Consider the following 17,610-nt stretch of genomic DNA (forward strand, 5'->3'; position numbering starts at 1 on the left):
CAGGTTGTACCAGGCAGTGTTTTCCTCCCTCATTCTGTTCCATTCATCTGCCTGGCCACAGGCCACCGTTTTGGAATGTAGAGATTTGGATTTATCTGGTCCTTGGTGCATGATACATTCTTTTCCATGAACCCCAATGAACTTCATTTATTATGCTTATTTTATTACTTGATCTATTTATTTTAAGTGTATAATCATCATGTGCTATAAGAGGGAGTTTATGAGCCAATTACAAAGTTAGAGAACAGTTCCCACAAGACTGCCCTCACTTCTCACACCACTTATAGGTTCTGGGGTGGGGTGAGTCCCCCAAACCACCCTCAGATTCATCCATTGACTGGAAGCACAGAGCTCCCTGAAAGCTGCTATACTCACATTTACAGTTTACTACAGAGAAAGGATACAGATTAAAATCGACCAAGGAGGAGGCATATAGGGCAGAGGTCTGGAGGGGTCCAAACACGGGGCTTCCAGGTGTCCTCTCCTCATGGGGTCATGGAGGGCGTTAACCTTCTCCGAGTCCTGCAGTGTGACACTACACACACAGTACTGCCACCCATCAAGGCTCATCCGAGCCCCAGTGTCTAGAGATCTTCTTGGAGCTCAGTCTCCTACCACCCACGTGGCTGATCTTTTATCCTCAGTCCTCCCGGAGGTTGGGTGCGTACCTTTAGTCTTTAATTCCTCCAGAGGTTGGCACTGATATCGCACGAGGCCCAAAGCCCCCCTCATAATTATATTTTAGACTGGTGGTCAAAGCCCCCAGGCAAACAGAGGTACTTCTATAGGCAGGACCTCCCAGTAGCCAAAGGCAAAGGCCAGACGTCTGTTTGGGTAGGGTTAATCCTGCACTATATACCAGCAGATCTACTGCATAATCCAAGAACTGGAACCCAGGTGTTTGTAACAGATGAATCAAGATTTTCATCTTATTTCTGCCATTTATGAGCCATGTAACCTTAGGGGAGTCCCTTAACACGCTAAGCCTCAGTATGCTGGTCTTTACAATGGGATGATAATACACTGATTGTTGCTTGTATGAAAAGCATTGCTATATATAGTCTACACAAAGAAAGCCCCAGTGGCTTCTGTCATTCCTGCTCTGCTGGGTCCCAGGAGGTCTCAGGGCCTTTGTAGCCAAGAGGGTGATAGAGTTGTATAGTATCCCAGAGACTGGAAGACAACCACAGAAGGGACCCCAACATGGAACTCCCAGGAGGAATGACTTGTTAGTTCAAGATTATACAGAACCTTCCACTTTCCTTCCACCCGGCCACATCAAGGGCAACAAATGCCTCAAGACTGACTCAGACCGCCTCAGTTCCAGAAAGGCATTTTTCTGACTGGATGGAGACTTTTGTGTTCTCTGTTTCTAAACTTGGGCCATCTAATCTCCTGGAACCCCAGCACCCTGGTAGTTGATAGAATCTGACTAAGCCTCCTCCAGCTACCACTGGCCCCTTGCTGTGTGGTGTGTAGCAGAGCTTATGAGAGTGTGTGTGTGAGAAGACAGCTGGCAGCCTTCCCTGTGGGATGTGGAAAGAAGATTCTGCATTTCCCCACCATGCCTTTGGGGAATTACTCATCTAAGTGCTGTGGAAGAGCAGGCAGAGTGGAACCAGGAACCATTACACTTAACCCTTACAGACACACGCCAAGCTCGAGTTTAGCATCTCACCTTTCTGTTGATTCTACTTGTACCTGTGGAGTGACTTTCATGCTTTTGGGTGTGAATGGGGGCCTGTGCATTGGGAGCTATTATAACTATAATCCCTTCTACCAGCTGAAGAAAGAAGATAAATTCTCAAACATCCATGGCTTTTTCTTTTGTGTAAATCACAGGTGTGAGAAAAAACCCAGATGCTGGAAAGGATTGAGAGTTTGAAGGTATTGTGTTGATTTGATCATGGAACCAGGAGAGATTAGTGATACATCAGTGTGGGTGAAAACAAGGGATTCAGGAAGAAGCATTTGCTGAGTTACAGTTAGGATGGTGAGCATTTATTGAGTGTGAGCATTATGCCAGGCACTGTGCATATTAATTCCTCCCCATTTTATAGGCAGAGATATTACCTATAAAATTACACACTGGTGAGATACTTACTCTCTAAACTGGACACATGTATAATTTGGAGTAAAATAAAAATTACAAGAAAGAGAAAGATTCCATAGGCAGTAGGAGTGAGGCCAGGGTTGTTGTTGTTTTTTTTCTTTTTAAATTTTTATACAATTTGTAAAGTTACTTCCCATTTACGGTTACTACAAAATATTGGCTCTATTTCCCGTGTTGTACAAGACATCCTTGAGCCTATCTTACACCCAAAAGTTTGTACCTCCCCCTCCTCCACCCCTATATTGCCTCTCTCTCCTTTGCACTGGTAACCACCAGTTTGTTCTCTGTATCTGTGAGCCTGCTTCTTTTATGTTGTATTCACTAGTTTGTTGTATTTTTAGATTCCACATATAAGCAGTATCATTCTGTATTTATCTTTCTCTGTCTTACCTCACTTAGCATAATGCCCCCGCCCCCGTCTGTCCATGTTGCTGCAAATGGCAAAATTTCATTCTTTTTCAGGGCCAAGTAGTATTCCATTGTATAAATATACCACATCTTCTTTATCCATTCATCTGTTGATGGACACTTAGGTTGTTTCCATATCTTGGCTATTGTAAATAACACTGCCATGAACATTGGGGTGCGTATATCTTTCCAAATGAGTGTTTTGGGTTTTTTTTTTCAGATATATGCCCAGGAATGGGATTGTTGGATTATATGGTAGTTCTATTTTTAGTTTTTTGAGAAACCTGCATACTGTTTTCCACAGTGGCTGCACCAGTTTACATTCCCACCAACAGTGTAGGAGGATTCCCTTTTCTTCACGTCCCCGCCATCCTCGACAACATTTGTTATTTGTAGATGAAGCCAGGCTTTGAACTTGTTCTTTACCTACACCCCAGCCTATTCTTTCTACTACTCTCTGTGTCCTCCCCCTGCTAGTACTGGTAAGAATATTAATTTGTTACCTTCCTATCAGTAATAATAATGTTTTATCCTGATATTCCAACGACGCCCATGGAAGTGAGTGCTGAACGACTTCCGAAGTGAGATTTCTCACTGTTGATCACTCATTCGATCAAGAGTCAAAAATGACAGATCCTTGTCTCCCAACCCCAATTCTAACCATGTTACTGTGGCCAGTTCTTTGCACCTCATCACAGCAGTCCCTCTGTCCTTAAAACAGTTCACTCTGGAGCAGGGTGAGAACTGCTGAGGGGTCGTGGAAAGCACCTATGGTTCCCAGCCTCCAGCCAGAGTGGTGGGTAAACAGAGATTCCCGTGTCCCGGGGTAGCTAATCTGGCATACACAGCACTTGCGAGCGGAAAGGCATTTGCTTACGTATTGAACCAGGGAAGGTCTTGACAGAAAAGCATTTCCAGCTTTTCTTAAAAACTCAAACTCGACGTCTCTTGGACAGTTCATTTGGGACCGGTTTCGGTCCAGATGGTTATCCCTTCAAGTGATTATTTTTCCATCTTGAGCCTTTCCAGGAGTTCCAGCACGGGCAGGCTGCCAGGGGACACTGGCTGCTCAGATGCTGCGGCGACATCCCCTGTGAGCCAGGGACAGCCCAGCCCAGCCCAGCCGTGAGCCTTGCCCCTCTGCCCTCCTCTCTCAGGCCTGACCTCCTACGGACACAGAAGTGGGCCACATCCCCATGCGGTGGACCCACCCGGAGGACAGATCCCCCTGTTTTTTCCAGAGGTGGCAAAACCCACTAGCAACACCCCCCCGGTGTCACAATCGTCACGTGGATGAGATACAATAACGGCAGAAGCCAGGAACCAAGGAAGAGCTTCGCCCAGGCTTGAGGAAGCCTGTCGCTCTATTATGCTGACAGTAGAAGCAGGTGAGGGAGCCCGACTTAGGGAGGAGGGAGACGGGGGTTAGCTGCACGCCAGGCAGAGGAGTTCAGTGGAGCACGGGCAGCAGAGCGGCTGTGCGTCTTGCAGAGTCCCCTCCAGCATCTCTCCGCCAAGGAGATGGAGGTGTAATCAGAACAGTGACTCCGAGTCAGTTTGTTGCCCTCAGAGCTTCCCTGAGCCAGGGAGCACCCAAATGCAACTGTATTCTTACAGGTGGATTTAAATTTTTTAAATTATTACATTACATTTAGTCACTGTATTCCTTGCCCCCAAATCTATAGATGAACAGGGCCCCCCAAAACTATTATTCTTGGTGCTAATAATATAAAGAGAGGGGCTCTTTTCTCCTGCCTGTCCTCCTTCCACTAACATCTCAGCTGTAGATGGTCATGGCAGATCCCTGCCTTCCCAGCCCTGTGTGGCATGCATCACTTCACTGACTGAAGGGTCCTGCACCCTGGGGCAGACTTGAACTTGCTTTTGGTGACCCTAGAGGGAGAGAGAGCTTGTTTACACAGCGTGGTAGCATCCGCGGTTCTCCACCTCTGACTCTGTAGGATTTTCCCTCTGGGGTTTCAGCGCTGCGGTGCCCTGGATCACCACTAGGTGGGCTCATTGAGCCTGGTGCTGGGTGATGTGCTGGGGCGGGGGGTCCCTGCGGCAAGCCTGTGAAGTATGAGGATCTCTCTCACTTCCTTACTCAACTCCGCCTCTAACACGGTATGCCACGCCCCCTGCAGTCCCTGATTAGTGCTCGTCTGGAGTGTAGCGGCGCCCTGTACGTTTTCTCCCCCTCTCATCCCTATGATTCTCTCTCTCTTCCACATGGGACATCAGTTCGTGTCTCCAAACTGCCTCAACACTTGGGATGACACGGGGATCCCTACCTCATGAGGCAGCCCGGCTCATTTTAACAGTTCTGATTACTTTCTCATTTCTACTGTATACAGTCGTCGCTCAGTATTTGCGGGGGATTGGTTCCAGGAGCCCCCGATGCTCGAGCTCCATGGTCGACATTCCATGTAGGTGGTTCTGCATCCTCAAATTCAGCCAGCTGCAGATGACGTAGTACTGCAGGTATTTATTGAAACAAAAATCCCCGTATAAGTGGACCTGTGCAGTTCAAACCCGTGTTGTTCAAGGGTCGACTGTATCTCAGTGTAATTTGGAGGTCAGTTCTGCCCTCCTGCCTTCCATGGAGGGCCCTTTATAGATCTGAGCATTGCACCTCTGCTCTGGCTTTTTTCTGTCCCCCAAGCCACACATCTTCAGTTGCCTCAGCTGTTACTTACCTGTCTTGGGTCCAGACCTCCCGCTAACCCCATCGCTCCACCCTGGGCATGCCCGCCAGTGTCCCCTTGCCTCAGGACTTTGTGGCTTTACCAGTGCCATATGCTCCTGCAGTATTCATTCCATTATTGGGAATACTGTGCTTTTTAAAATGAAGTTTATAGTTACGCCAGCTTTTAGGCACCGTACCCAACCGTTGGTTCATGTTGAATGGATGGTCAAACAGAAAATTCCTGGGCTCTTTGATGTGCACTATTCTTAAGTCAGATTGCTCCAACCCTGCTATTAGACTAATTGAGCTATTGAAACCAAGGGCAGGGCATGTATATTTATTCTCGTTCATCTTTATTTTTTTGGTTTTGTGCCATCACTTCCAGCTTCTCAGGATATGTTTGAATATTCATTGCAGTAATATATTAAGCATCCCTTCCAGCCTTCTGTTACCTCTAAGTATGATAACCAAAACACTAATAAAATGGTGAACAGAATAGAACTGAAACTAGAGCTCTGGCATACCATTTGCCCCATGCTGACACTGAATAATTAAGGTCCACTGTACATACTAGAAACAAAGTAAGTGTTTGATGAATGACTATGTGATCCACTTCCTTTGGGGCATTCTTGTTCAGTCAACCATGAAGGTATCTAATTACGCTATCATCCAACCCACCCTTCTCCATCCCAGAAACCTCAAGGATGTCAGAGTTGGGCCTATTTTTAATATTTAACCTAAATGAAGTGCCTTCTACCCTTGCACTACACAGATCTTCCTGTGTAATAATTTAGTAAAGCAAGAGATTTGCAGGTCAGGACTTCGAGAATCCTTGCCATGTCCTAGTGACCTCTCCCATCAGGTTCAGGTGTTCTGTCTTTTAAATGGTCATATGGTTTTTCCAGAACTGACACAAGGTCACCAGGCTGCATTTCCTCCTCTTTAAAACCGAAACCACGTCTCTGCTGTGATGGACATACATGCCAGACAGTCATGGGTTTCACTCAAACTGAGAAACTCGCAGGATGGAGGGTGCTGGGCAGAGCAACCTAGTTTATTGCCCTGACCTTGGAATGCATTTTTAGGACTGTATGTATCAGATTCTAGGAGTGTCTTCCATTCAGAGCAGTTGGTTGTTATTTACAAGACTCAGAATCAGCGGGCAGCATCTCATTTTCCTAACACTTATGAAGCAATCTGAATCCACATTAATGGGTGGGGGGCTCTGGGGATTTTTGAATGATATCAAAGATATAGGGCTTCCCTGGTGGCGCTGTGATTGAGAGTCTGCCTGCTGATGCAGGGGACACGGGTTCGTGCCCCGGTCCGGGAAGATCCCACATGCCGCAGAGCAGCTGGGCCAGTGAGCCGTGGCCATTAAGCCTGCGCGTCCGGAGCCTGTGCTCCGCAACGGGAGAGACCACAACAGTGAGAGGCCCGAGTACAGCCAAAAAAAAAAAAAAAAAAAAGATATAAATATCTTCCTTTATTAAAGTCTGTTTTTTCTCCTGGAGATGGTTGAATTATACATAAAATGTACAATAACAGCCTTTTTAAAGTGTACTTCCTTATAGTTCTTGAAGATGGAGAGAACCAGAAGAAAAGGAGCATCTGTTACTTAGAAATGTATTGGGTCTAGGTGACCCCAAAGTAAACAGCTGAGTTCTCCCTAAATATTACGTGCTTATCTTCAAGGCTCCATCGATTCTGTTTGCTCACAGCACCTAGTTTGGTTTCCCGCACCTACTCCATTCAGAAGAGGCTCCAGACGTTTACTTTACTTAGAAGCTTATGCAGACAAGCTGAGTTTCTCCCACCTTGCTGTGCATATGAATCATCTGGAGATCTTGTTAAAATGCAGACTCTGAGGTCAGGTGGTTTGGGTGGGGCCTGAGATTCTGCTTTTCTAAAGCTGCTGGGGGAGCTGGTCTGAGGACCACACTTGGAATAGCAAGGTCTTATTGCCACTGAGCTAAATTTTAAGATACTGATGAGGAGAGAGATACAAATGTAGATATAAAGGTGCTTAAGATGGATGTATTCAGAACAGTGATTAGCAGGCAAATTGTATGTAGTAAACCCTAAATAAATTTGTCTTGATCCATCTATTAATTCCCTGTTCACTTTCCCTTTCTTAATAATAATGTTGAAACCTATGATCTGCATGTGTGGCTCTTCGGTAACTTAGCAGTTATACAGTAGTGTGTGGCCCCGTGTCTCTGCTGTGACAGGTACACCCGGAGGTGAACTCCGGGGCCCAGGTGAACCACAGGTGCGTTTCAGCACTGAAAAAGCAATGAGGGACATGGAGCCCATGTGTCTGCAGCTAGAAAGAGACCCTAAAAGCAGACATCCACTCTCCTTTTTTCTTCTCTTCTTCCTAGTCTCTTTCTCTCTCCCTTTCTTTTCCCTGCTGTACTTTGCACCTTCATAATTTACCTCTCTGTTCTTTTAATTTATGAACTATCATCCAATGTACCAGGGACATGGTGGCGTCCTGTGGCGCCCTCTCGTGGTTCACTGAAAATACAGCAAGATACAGTCCCTATCCTCACGATGATTTCCCCTGATGAGAGATACAGACAGTACAGAGAGCTAATGAAACAGAGAAAGGGACACATGCCCCAGAATTACAGAGACCCGACTCCTCCAAGCTGCACTGGTAAATAGGAGACAAGGTCCTCCTAAATGTAGGAGGAGGGAGTGTTGAAATTTGTATCAGTTTGGACCCAGGTGGCTCCAGTTAATCTTTGTATCCTTGATTTATCATTTGTATTATCTGGAAAAGATGTTTATCAATGGACAACTTTTCAGCAGAGTACATTTGAATCTGTGTAGTAAGGCCGATATGTCCTAGTTGGTCCATTAGCAGAAGACCAGCCATGGAATCTATCCTGAGATCTTTAGGGCCAACTAAGTCAGCCAGTGTCTTTCAAAAAAACAACACAGTTGTAAATAAACTGAGGCACTGCTAAGAACCAAGACAGCATTCGTATTCAAATTCGCTGAAGCTGAGTTCTTTTTTAAAAAGTACCTTTTCGCCAACAAGGTAAAGGCCAGTGTGCTAGCATATACAGAAGAGAGTAACCTGCTTTTGAAAGGTTATGAATGCATTGCCAACTACAGTATACTTCACTTTACTATCATGAACTTGGGTCAAAAAAGGAATTCTCGGGCTTCCCTGGTGGCGCAGTGGTTGAGAGTCCGCCTGCCGATGCAGGGGACACGGGTTCGTGCCCCGGTCCGGGAAGATCCTACATTCCGCGGAGCGGCTGGGCCCGTGAGCCATGGCCGCTGAGCCTGCGCGTCCGGAGCCTGTGCTGCGCAACGGGAGAGGCCACAACAGTGAGAGGCCCGTGTACCGCAAAAAAAAAAAAAAAAAAAAAAAAAAAAGTACCTTCAGAGGGGTTTTCTAGGTTTGTGTATGGTGCATTCGGTTGTACAGCAGTTTTACATTTGCATTGCTAATGGACCTCTTTCTGAATGCGTTTGACATTTTACTTGGCTTTGAAAGGACTTTTATGCTGCTATGTTTTCTTCCCTAGAGCTGCCTTGGGCTAATTAACCTATTGCCTTACTGGCTGGGCCTGCTATATGCAAATATTCTCATTCCGGACTCTGACATACTACTCTTGCATGAACTTCCCTAATGAAATCCTGTAGGGTTTTATTGGATCAGTGCTGCTGTGGAGCCAGCAGGGGGCGCATGGAACAGTTCACTTTGAGTCCATCTCCTAAATGACTTTCCTTTGCTAGTCTGTGTGGGAACAGAGTTTATGCAGTTCTTAGAGTAACTTAAAACCTAGAGATAAAAGATTAGTATCAGTACTTTTTAAGCAGTCAAAAGGGGCAGCTGTTTTCAGTTTTTGTAGTTTAATTTTATTCTATCATTGTTTTGAAAATAGCACCATCAATCTTAATCTATTTGCACATATTGGGTGTAAATTAGGTGCCATGCATTTCATAAGAGAAGGCTCTACAGAATGCAGTTATCTGGGACTTACAAAGCCCTAGGTCGGGGAGGGTAGTGCTGAAAACTGCTGCCTTAACTGTGTCTGTTTTAACATCAGACTATAGAAAAGCGGGTCTGCGTAGGAGAAATGCTAAAAACCCAGGGCCTGGGATTCCCAGAGCCTGATCCACGGCTTCCCAGGATCACAGCGCGTGACACGGCTCACGGCTGCAGCTGCTGCCTGTAGGCGGCCCTCACGACTGCCGTCTGTAAGCCTAGTCCCTGTTGGTTCCATTGATGATCTGCCTCTTGCCAGGTGGGCATCTGTCTGCCTACACAGTCATGGTAACAGAGTTCTGTGGTTCCTGAAAGACTGAGATTAGGTGTCCATGAAAACTGGCTCCAGGCTCACTACGTGTATGTCCAGGTTGAAACACTCAGGCCTGATTGGTCCAGCAGAGGTTTCATCTCTAGGGTTAAGGGTGGATTTGGCCCTTCATGGAGCGTGTGGAGAGAAAATTCAAAGACCACTTGGAAAGGAAGTAACAGGCAGAGGTAAAGCAAGCATAAAGTCACCCTCATTAAGGACACCCTCAATGCAGCAGCCTGATGATTGCATTTTTTTTAAAACCATAACCATGTTCCTATTTTAACTGTCAAACAGATTCCTTTTGGCTTTCTGTTACCATGTGAGTAGCTGCACTGGGAGTTGTTTGGAAACTTGTAGAGAACACGATTATTTGGGGCTCCCTCTGCTGAGTTGTCCTGTGTGTAGTGTGTGTGCACGTGCGTGCATGCGTGTGTTAGGGAAGAGAGACTTGTTGTAGATCCAGTATGGACCCAGAGTCAGTGGAGCCTCTGAGTAGCGCCTTTGGCAGATGGGGACTCAGAGACAAGGTATGCAGTCCGCTGAGGATTTCCGTTCCTAACCTTGTGCTCCCAGTGCCTGGCTCAGAGGGTAGGTCTGGCTGACCTTCACCGGTGTCACCCTCCTCGTGGGCATCGTTTGATGGCCCAGCGAGGTAAAGAAGAGCTAAGGCGTGGGAGCGGCATTTCTGGAAGCGAAACCAAGAAACGCATTGTCTACCTTCTTTTTTTGTTTTGTTTTTTTTTGCGGTATGCGGGCCTCTCACTGTTGTGGCCTCCCCCGTTGCGGAGCACAGGCTCCGGATGCGCAGGCCCAGCGGCCATGGCTCACGGGCCCAGCCGCTCCGCGGCATATGGGATCCTCCCAGACCGGGGCACGAACCCGTATCCCCTGCATCGGCAGGCGGACTCTCAACCACTGCGCCACCAGGGAGGCCCCGCATTGTCTACCTTCTGAAAAGAAAAAAAAGAGAGAGAGGGTGTTGAGAGAGGTGTCTTAGGAAACTTGCTAAATCCATAAAAAAGAGGTTTTGACTTGCTGCATGTTGTAATGATCTTCCTGGTGTCCTAAACAGCGCGGCCAGTGTTTTACCTGCTCTCATGTGGGGGCGGGCGGGGGCGGGGGGGGGGTGTTTGGAATTCACGTTGACACCAGAAGCTTAGTCTCAGTCTCGAGGAGGACGTTCTTTTCCGGTGCTGATGTTCTGATCGCCTCTCTCCTCCCTCTCCTCTTCCCCTTGTCCCAACCCTCTTCCTTTTCCCAGATTCCAGGGCGGCTGCTGGCGGATCGCACCCACAGGGAGATGATTCCTCATGAAGAGCCTGGATCCCCTACAGAAATCAAATGTGACTTTCCGTTTATCAGACTGAAAGCAGAGCCAGCCAGAGAGTGAAACGGTCACCGTGGAGGGGGGACGGCGAAAAATGAAATCCAACCAAGAGCGCAGTAACGAATGCCTGCCTCCCAAGAAGCGCGAGATCCCCGCCACCAGCCGGCCCTCGGAGGACAAGGCCACGGCTGTGCCCAGCGACAACCACCGCGCGGAGGGCGTGGCATGGCTCCCGGGCCACGCGGGCGGCCGGGGCCACGCGGGCGGGCGGCTCGGGCCGGCGGGGCCCCCGGCAGAGCTCGGTTTACAGCAGGGAATAGGTTTACACAAAGCGCTGTCCGCGGGGCTGGACTACTCCCCGCCCAGCGCGCCCCGGTCCGTCCCGGCGACCACGACGATGCCCGCGTACCCGCCCCCGCAGTCCGGGGCCCCGGTGTCACCCGTGCAGTACGCCCACCTGCCGCATACCTTACAGTTCATCGGCTCGTCCCAGTACGGCGGGCCCTACGCCGGCTTCATCCCTTCTCAGCTGATCTCCCCCACGGCCAGCCCCGTCACCAGTGCGGTGGCCTCGGCCGCGGGGGCCGCCACTCCATCCCAGCGCTCCCAGCTGGAGGCCTATTCGACCCTGCTGGCCAACATGGGCGGTCTGAGCCAAGCTTCGGGACACAAGGCTGAGCAGCAGCAGCACTTGGGCAGGACCGCGGGGCTCCTGCCCCCCGGGTCCCCACCACCCACCCAGCAGAACCAGTACATGCACATCTCCAGCTCTCCGCAGAGCGCCGCGCGCCCGGCCTCCCCGCCGGCCATCCCCGTCCACCTGCACCCGCACCAGACGATGATGCCGCACACGCTCACCCTGGGGCCCTCCCCGCAGGTCGTCGTGCAGTACACCGACTCCGGCAGCCACTTTGTCACCCGCGAGGCCACCAAGAAAGCCGAGAGCAGCCGGCTGCAGCAGGGCGTGCAGGCCAAGGAGATCCTGAACGGGGAGATGGAGAAGGGCCGCAGGTACGGGGCGCCCACCGCGGCCGACCTGGGCCTGGTGAAGGCGGGCGGCAAGGCCGTTCCCCACCCGTACGAGTCCAGGCACGTGGTGGTCCACCCCAGCCCTGCCGACTACGGCAGCCGCGACTCCTCCGGGGTGCGGGCCTCTGTGATGGTCCTGCCCAACAGTAGCACCCCTGCCGCCGACCTGGAGGTGCAGCAGGTCACCCACCGAGAGGCCTCCCCCTCCGCCCTCAACGACAAAAGCGGCCTGCACCTAGGGAAGCCCGGGCACCGGTCCTACGCGCTGTCTCCCCAGCAGGCCCTGGGCCCCGAAGGCGTGAAGGCCGCCGCCGTCGCCACGCTGTCCCCCCACACGGTCATTCAGACGACACACAGTGCTTCGGAGCCCCTCCCGGTTGGACTGCCGGCCACAGCCTTCTACGCAGGGACTCAGCCGCCCGTCATCGGCTACCTGAGCAGCCAGCAGCAAGCGATCACCTACGCTGGCGGCCTGCCCCCGCACCTGGTCCTGCCCGGCACCCAGCCCCTGCTCATCCCTGTGGGCAGTGCTGACATGGAGGGGGCGGGGGCGGCCTCGGCCATCGTCACGTCGTCGCCCCAGTTTGCTGCAGTGCCTCACACGTTCGTCACCACCGCCCTTCCCAAGAGCGAGAACTTCAGCCCCGAGGCCCTGGTCACCCAGGCCGCCTACCCCGCCATGGTGCAGGCCCAGATCCACCTGCCCGTGGTGCGGTCAGTGGCATCCCCTGCAGCCGCGCCCCCTACGCTGCCTCCCTACTTCATGAAAGGCTCCATCATCCAGCTGGCCAACGGGGAGCTGAAGAAGGTGGAGGACTTAAAAACGGAAGACTTCATCCAGAGCGCAGAGATCAGCAACGACCTGAAGATCGACTCTAGCACTGTGGAGAGGATCGAGGACAGCCACAACCCGGGCGTCGCCGTGATACAGTTCGCTGTCGGGGATCACCGAGCACAGGTAACGTTCATCCGGACCACTCAGGTAGGGGGACACCCCGCCGCACCAGCTTCATCGCTTCCCGGCACAGTGAATTTCTTCCAAGAGGCAGACCTGTCAGTGGCTGTGGGGATGATTGAGGGTTTTCATTTACACCTGGCAGTTAGACTCGTCACGTTTCCCAACCACGTTCTCTAAGAGAATTAAGCCCTCGTACACCAAAGCACTTGCTGTTTGTAATGAATTAGCTTCTCTGTGTCTAGAGTGGGGCTGGTCAGGTACCATTTTCGGGACAATTAAGAAGATTGCCACTCAGGTTATTTTTTTGTTCTGGGGTTTAGATGAGGAGCCCTGATTAAGAAAGGTCATCTGTTCCCCTCCCCCCCCGCCCTTTCCTTTGGTCAGGAGAAGACAGTGCTGGTTCAGGTGAGAACGTTAAATGCCCAGAGTGGCCACACCCCATTACACGTCTTTGTTTTTTTTGTTTTCTTTTGCATTACGCGGGCCTCTCACTGCTGTGGCCTCTCCCGTTGAGGAGCACAGGCTTCGGAGGCGCAGGCTCAGCGACCATGGCTCACGGGCCCAGCCGCTCCGAGGCATGTGGGATCTTCCCGGACTGGGGCACGAACCCGTGTCCCCTCCATCAGCAGGCGGACTCTCAACCACTGCGCCACCAGGGAAGCCCATGTCTTTGTTTTAAAATGTAGGTTTTGTTATTATTTAGGTATGGTGAGGCCAACAGATGAGAATACAACTGCCATTGAAAAGATAGTTTGTTATACTCAGATGCCATGAGGAGGGTTTGTGCCGTGCCATGCAGGGCCACATGGGGAAGCACCAGGGTCAGTCAGGAGGCACTGGGAGTGAGGAGAAAGCATGGGCAGGAGCCTTGATTGTGGTTTCAGGGGGAAGGAGTGGGTGAGGCAGTGTAGGCAGACTTAGGATTGGCTAGTTGGAATCATTTCAGCAGACTCTGGGCATAGGAGCTGTCCTGGGTGTCTGGTACCTGGCCCTGGGATGATTAGGGCTGGTGGATAGTGGCCCAGAGAGTGAAAGCTCCATAGAGGAGGTGGCTGGGATGTGGGTGTTTGCTTTGCATATGAAGGACATTTTCCCAGGCAGGTGAGCTGTCAGCTATCTCTAGGAATGAGCTAACCCAGGGAGGCACGGTCCCTCCAGAGTCAACAAGGCCCCAAGATGTCAAAGCATCAGATATAGAGAATAAAAGGCATGGTTAATATAGTCTGCAAAGTCAGGGCTGCCCCAGGTGAGCTCCTGGGCTTCTGATAAATAGGAACCCCAAGGACCAGATGTAGCCAAGCTGAGTCATGTTAAAACTAGAACTATGATTAGCTCTCTTAATTTCCATGGTTCCTTCAGTCCACTCTTTTCCAGTTTCTTAAATCACTTGAATGCATTTATTCTGCCCATTTGTATGAAACAGCAGTTTCACTGCCTGGCTTGCTTGGAGTCAATCAGGTTTGGCCCCCAGGCCAGGAACTGCCCTGGTGGGTGGTAGAGACTCACTCCCTCTGGGAATGGTTTCACTGAGGCCTTCTTTTTTTTTTTTTTTTTTTTTTTGCGGTTCGCTGGCCTCTCACTGCTGTGGCCTCTCCCGCTGCAGAGCACAGGCTCCAGACGCGCAGGCTCAGCGGCCATGGCTCACGGGCCCAGCCGCTCCGCGGCATGTGGGATCTTCCCAGACCGGGACACGAACCCATGTCCCCTGCCTCGGCAGGCGGACTCTCAACCACTGCGCCACCAGGGCAGCCCCTCACTGAGGACTTTGAAACCCTCAGATGTGATAGCACCTCCTTCAGGTTGAAATGAGTTGGAAAATGGTCGTGGCACAGCTGGTACGTGGGACGTTCAAAGAAAATAAACTAGTTAATGGTTTGAATCGTTTTTAGTATATTTAAAAGAAAAAGATCAAGTGAGGTAGGGGAGCCCGATTTTCCAAAGCATTTTCCAGAACCGCTTGTGAACGTCCGGATGTGGGATTGTGCACAATATCAGGGGACCTGTGTTGCCAGGAGCTTTTAGCCCCGAAGAGTTTTCTTTTTTTATGGTGAGATGTTGCTGTAGCCTTTCGTAAGGCCCAAGGAAGATTTCCCAGAGTTCTGATTAAAAAAAAAAAAAAAAAATATATATATATATATATATATATATATAGCAAAAATCAGAATATTTGGAAAAAGGCATCATTATTTAGAACTCACTACCCATCTGTAGTTGCTGCTCACTCCCACTGTCCTACATGGATTAGGGGTGGATGGATACTAGTTGAAAGAACACGCTGTCTTTAGCAAAGTTGTCTTTGAACAGACCCCGGGTGAAGCCTGGAACATAAACCAGAAGGAGAAGGAAACATGTTTTTTCCTGGTCCTTTTCATCCTTGAAGCGCTGCTGTGAAGAGAGGCAGGCATGGACAGGCGTGATGTTGAAAACGCCTGCTGTCTCCAGCCTAGCATCTCTTTCCCTTAAGAGCAGCTCTGAGCTGAGGGCTCATCTCCAAGGCCCCGGCAGCCTCCGTAGTCATCAGGAGCTTCACAGACCTCTAGGTTTCACATCGACCCGACCCGGCAGTTCTGAGAGAGGAAGCATCTCTGTGTCTGCCCCGCTCGATCCTTTGCAGAGCGAACGCTTAAACGATGGTGAAATCGGCTTCCGTGTGTGAAGTCTCATTTCCTTCCCATCGCCAGCCCACCAGTCTCCTTGCTGACAGCCAGGGTGCAGATTAGAAGGCAGCGTGTTTGTCAGGGCCTGCGCACGGGTCTGTGGCTTCGGCTCCAAAGGGTGGCCGGAGTTTCAGGCTGTAGAAACACAAGTGCGGGGCCCCGGCACCACCAGTGATTTGTCACTTTACCCCGAAGCCTATCAGAAACAGGCTGACATCATCACAGCTAAAATACTCCACCAGCTGTGTTTACCACAGTGACAGGAGCGGAGTCAGGAGGGAATCGGAGGAAGCGACACGGGGAGGGGGAAGGGAGAGAGCAAACGAAGGTCTGGATTTAATTTACACTCGAGGGCTGAGGGCTTCCCTCCATCCTCAGCGGCACTCGGGGGGGTTTTCTCCCCTGGTCTGTCTGCTCAGTGGATTAGAAATCACTAACACTTGCACCCACAGGGAGATTTAGAAACATGCAAAGTGTTGCACTTAATTAGCAAACTCACAGATTGGACTGGGGAAGTTGTGGAAGGAACGGGTGGTTTGCTAGAGGACAGATGGCTTTATGACCCCAGACGTAAATCCCGCACGGAAGCAGGACCACAGGGATGCTTGACGTCGTAACCAACCACGGGCATCCCCGGTGAATGTAGTGTGGCTGGTGGGGAGAAGCCACGAGCCTGGGGTCTGGTTGGCTGCAAGACAAGTGGTCTCACCTCTCAGAGCTGGGGGTTTTCTCATCGCTAAAATGGGCACATGATTCCTTATACAAGATCATGTCTTGGGCTGCCTCTCGTTTTTGTAATCCCTTGCTTTCCTGCTGTGCAGAACAGCCCTTGTAAAATTTACTAGCATCCACTAAGCAAAAACCAAAGCGGGGACATAAAGGGAAACTTTGCTGACTTCATGCTTATAACCAGCGCGTAGACCTCGTTGGAAGGAAAGCCATCCTGATAGAGCCAAGGGAGTTTTCACTGAGGGGGTTGTTTTCAGGAGCCAAATTCCTAATTATTATTGTGTGAAAGACACCTCCAGGGTGGTCTCCAGCTGAAGCTCCAGATGAGGCAGCGTAGGAGAAAAATGCTTTTGCATGTTCGTCACCATCCGTGTGGTTTTGTCCTGCCCAGTGCAGTATTTCTGGGCCCAGGCAAAGCGTCCGTGCATCCCAGTTCCCCCACCCCGGTGCCGTGGGAGAACAAAAGGGGCGTCCCAGGCCTTGTCTGTCAGCCTGTGTGCGCCACATGAAGCCTCTTCGTAGCCGCCCGTGGTCTCCTTCGTCTGTGGCGAGTCCCTGGGATCCCCAGGTGACTGCGTCAACGTGGGAGCCAGTGTGATTCGGCTGGAGGAGGGAGCATGGTCTGCTTGGGTGGGAAGCAGGTTAGCTGGTCAGAAAATGCAGGACCTGGAGCCGAAAAGACCCAAGGCTGAATCTATACTCCACCACTCTGGAGCTTGTGCAAACCATGTACAGATTCGTGCACACATACTTCACGGTACAAATTACGTGTGAGCCTTCCATTCGGTTTACGTCGTAGTGCAAAGAAAGAAGGTTGTCAGACGAATGAAAGGAAATACGTTTGAAGGAACCAGCACAGTAGGTAGCACGTAGTAGGCCCTCGCCAACGGTAGTTTCCCTTCCCTGCTTCCACTTGGGTGACTTTGGCCCTGAGAAGAGAAAGGTTAGCTTCTGAAAAATGAATAAAAGACTTCATTCTCTCCAAAGAGTTTATGGAAGGAGAGACAGTTTAGAAAAGTCTAGAAAGAAGGCTGACCTTTTCCAGTGAGCACAGTGAGCCATTTTACGCTGCCTCTGTTCCTGTGGCACGTTCCCCTGAGTGGCCCAGGAGCACCCATCCTGCTGCTTCTCTGAGGAAGGCTCCGTGACCTCATGCTAGCCTGTGTGCCTGTAACACAATCTGCGTTTTCCTGAGCGTGAGCTGGACTGGAGGTATCGTTGGGTGGTCCAGTCCTGCACATCAGTAAGAGGACCGATGCAGAAACGGGCTCGTGCCCCTTTCTTTTGCAGAGAGGATCTAAGCATCATGCCCACTGGGGGGCCCCCTGCCCGGGATGGCCCCCCCTGGGGAGCCCTGGGCTTCCATCTGGAAAACAGTGTT

General features: G+C 50.6%; 1 protein-coding gene across 4 annotated transcripts in view; it reads left to right on the forward strand.

The window, feature by feature from the left end:
• Positions 1-17,610, forward strand: part of ATXN1 (ataxin 1) — a 406,640-nt gene that overhangs the window by 372,407 nt on the left and 16,623 nt on the right. For all 4 annotated transcript variants that reach the window (XM_082638844.1, XM_082638846.1, XM_082638845.1 and 1 more), the window contains one exon: positions 10,791-12,843. In XM_082638844.1, coding sequence (XP_082494970.1) covers positions 10,951-12,843 — 1,893 coding nt within the window. In that variant the 5' untranslated portion in view covers positions 10,791-10,950. The remainder of the gene's footprint in view (positions 1-10,790; positions 12,844-17,610) is intronic.

The sequence above is a fragment of the Mesoplodon mirus genome, assembly GCF_964341445.2.
Source record: "Mesoplodon mirus genome assembly, chromosome: 12".
Classification (NCBI taxonomy): Eukaryota; Metazoa; Chordata; class Mammalia; order Artiodactyla; family Ziphiidae; genus Mesoplodon; species Mesoplodon mirus.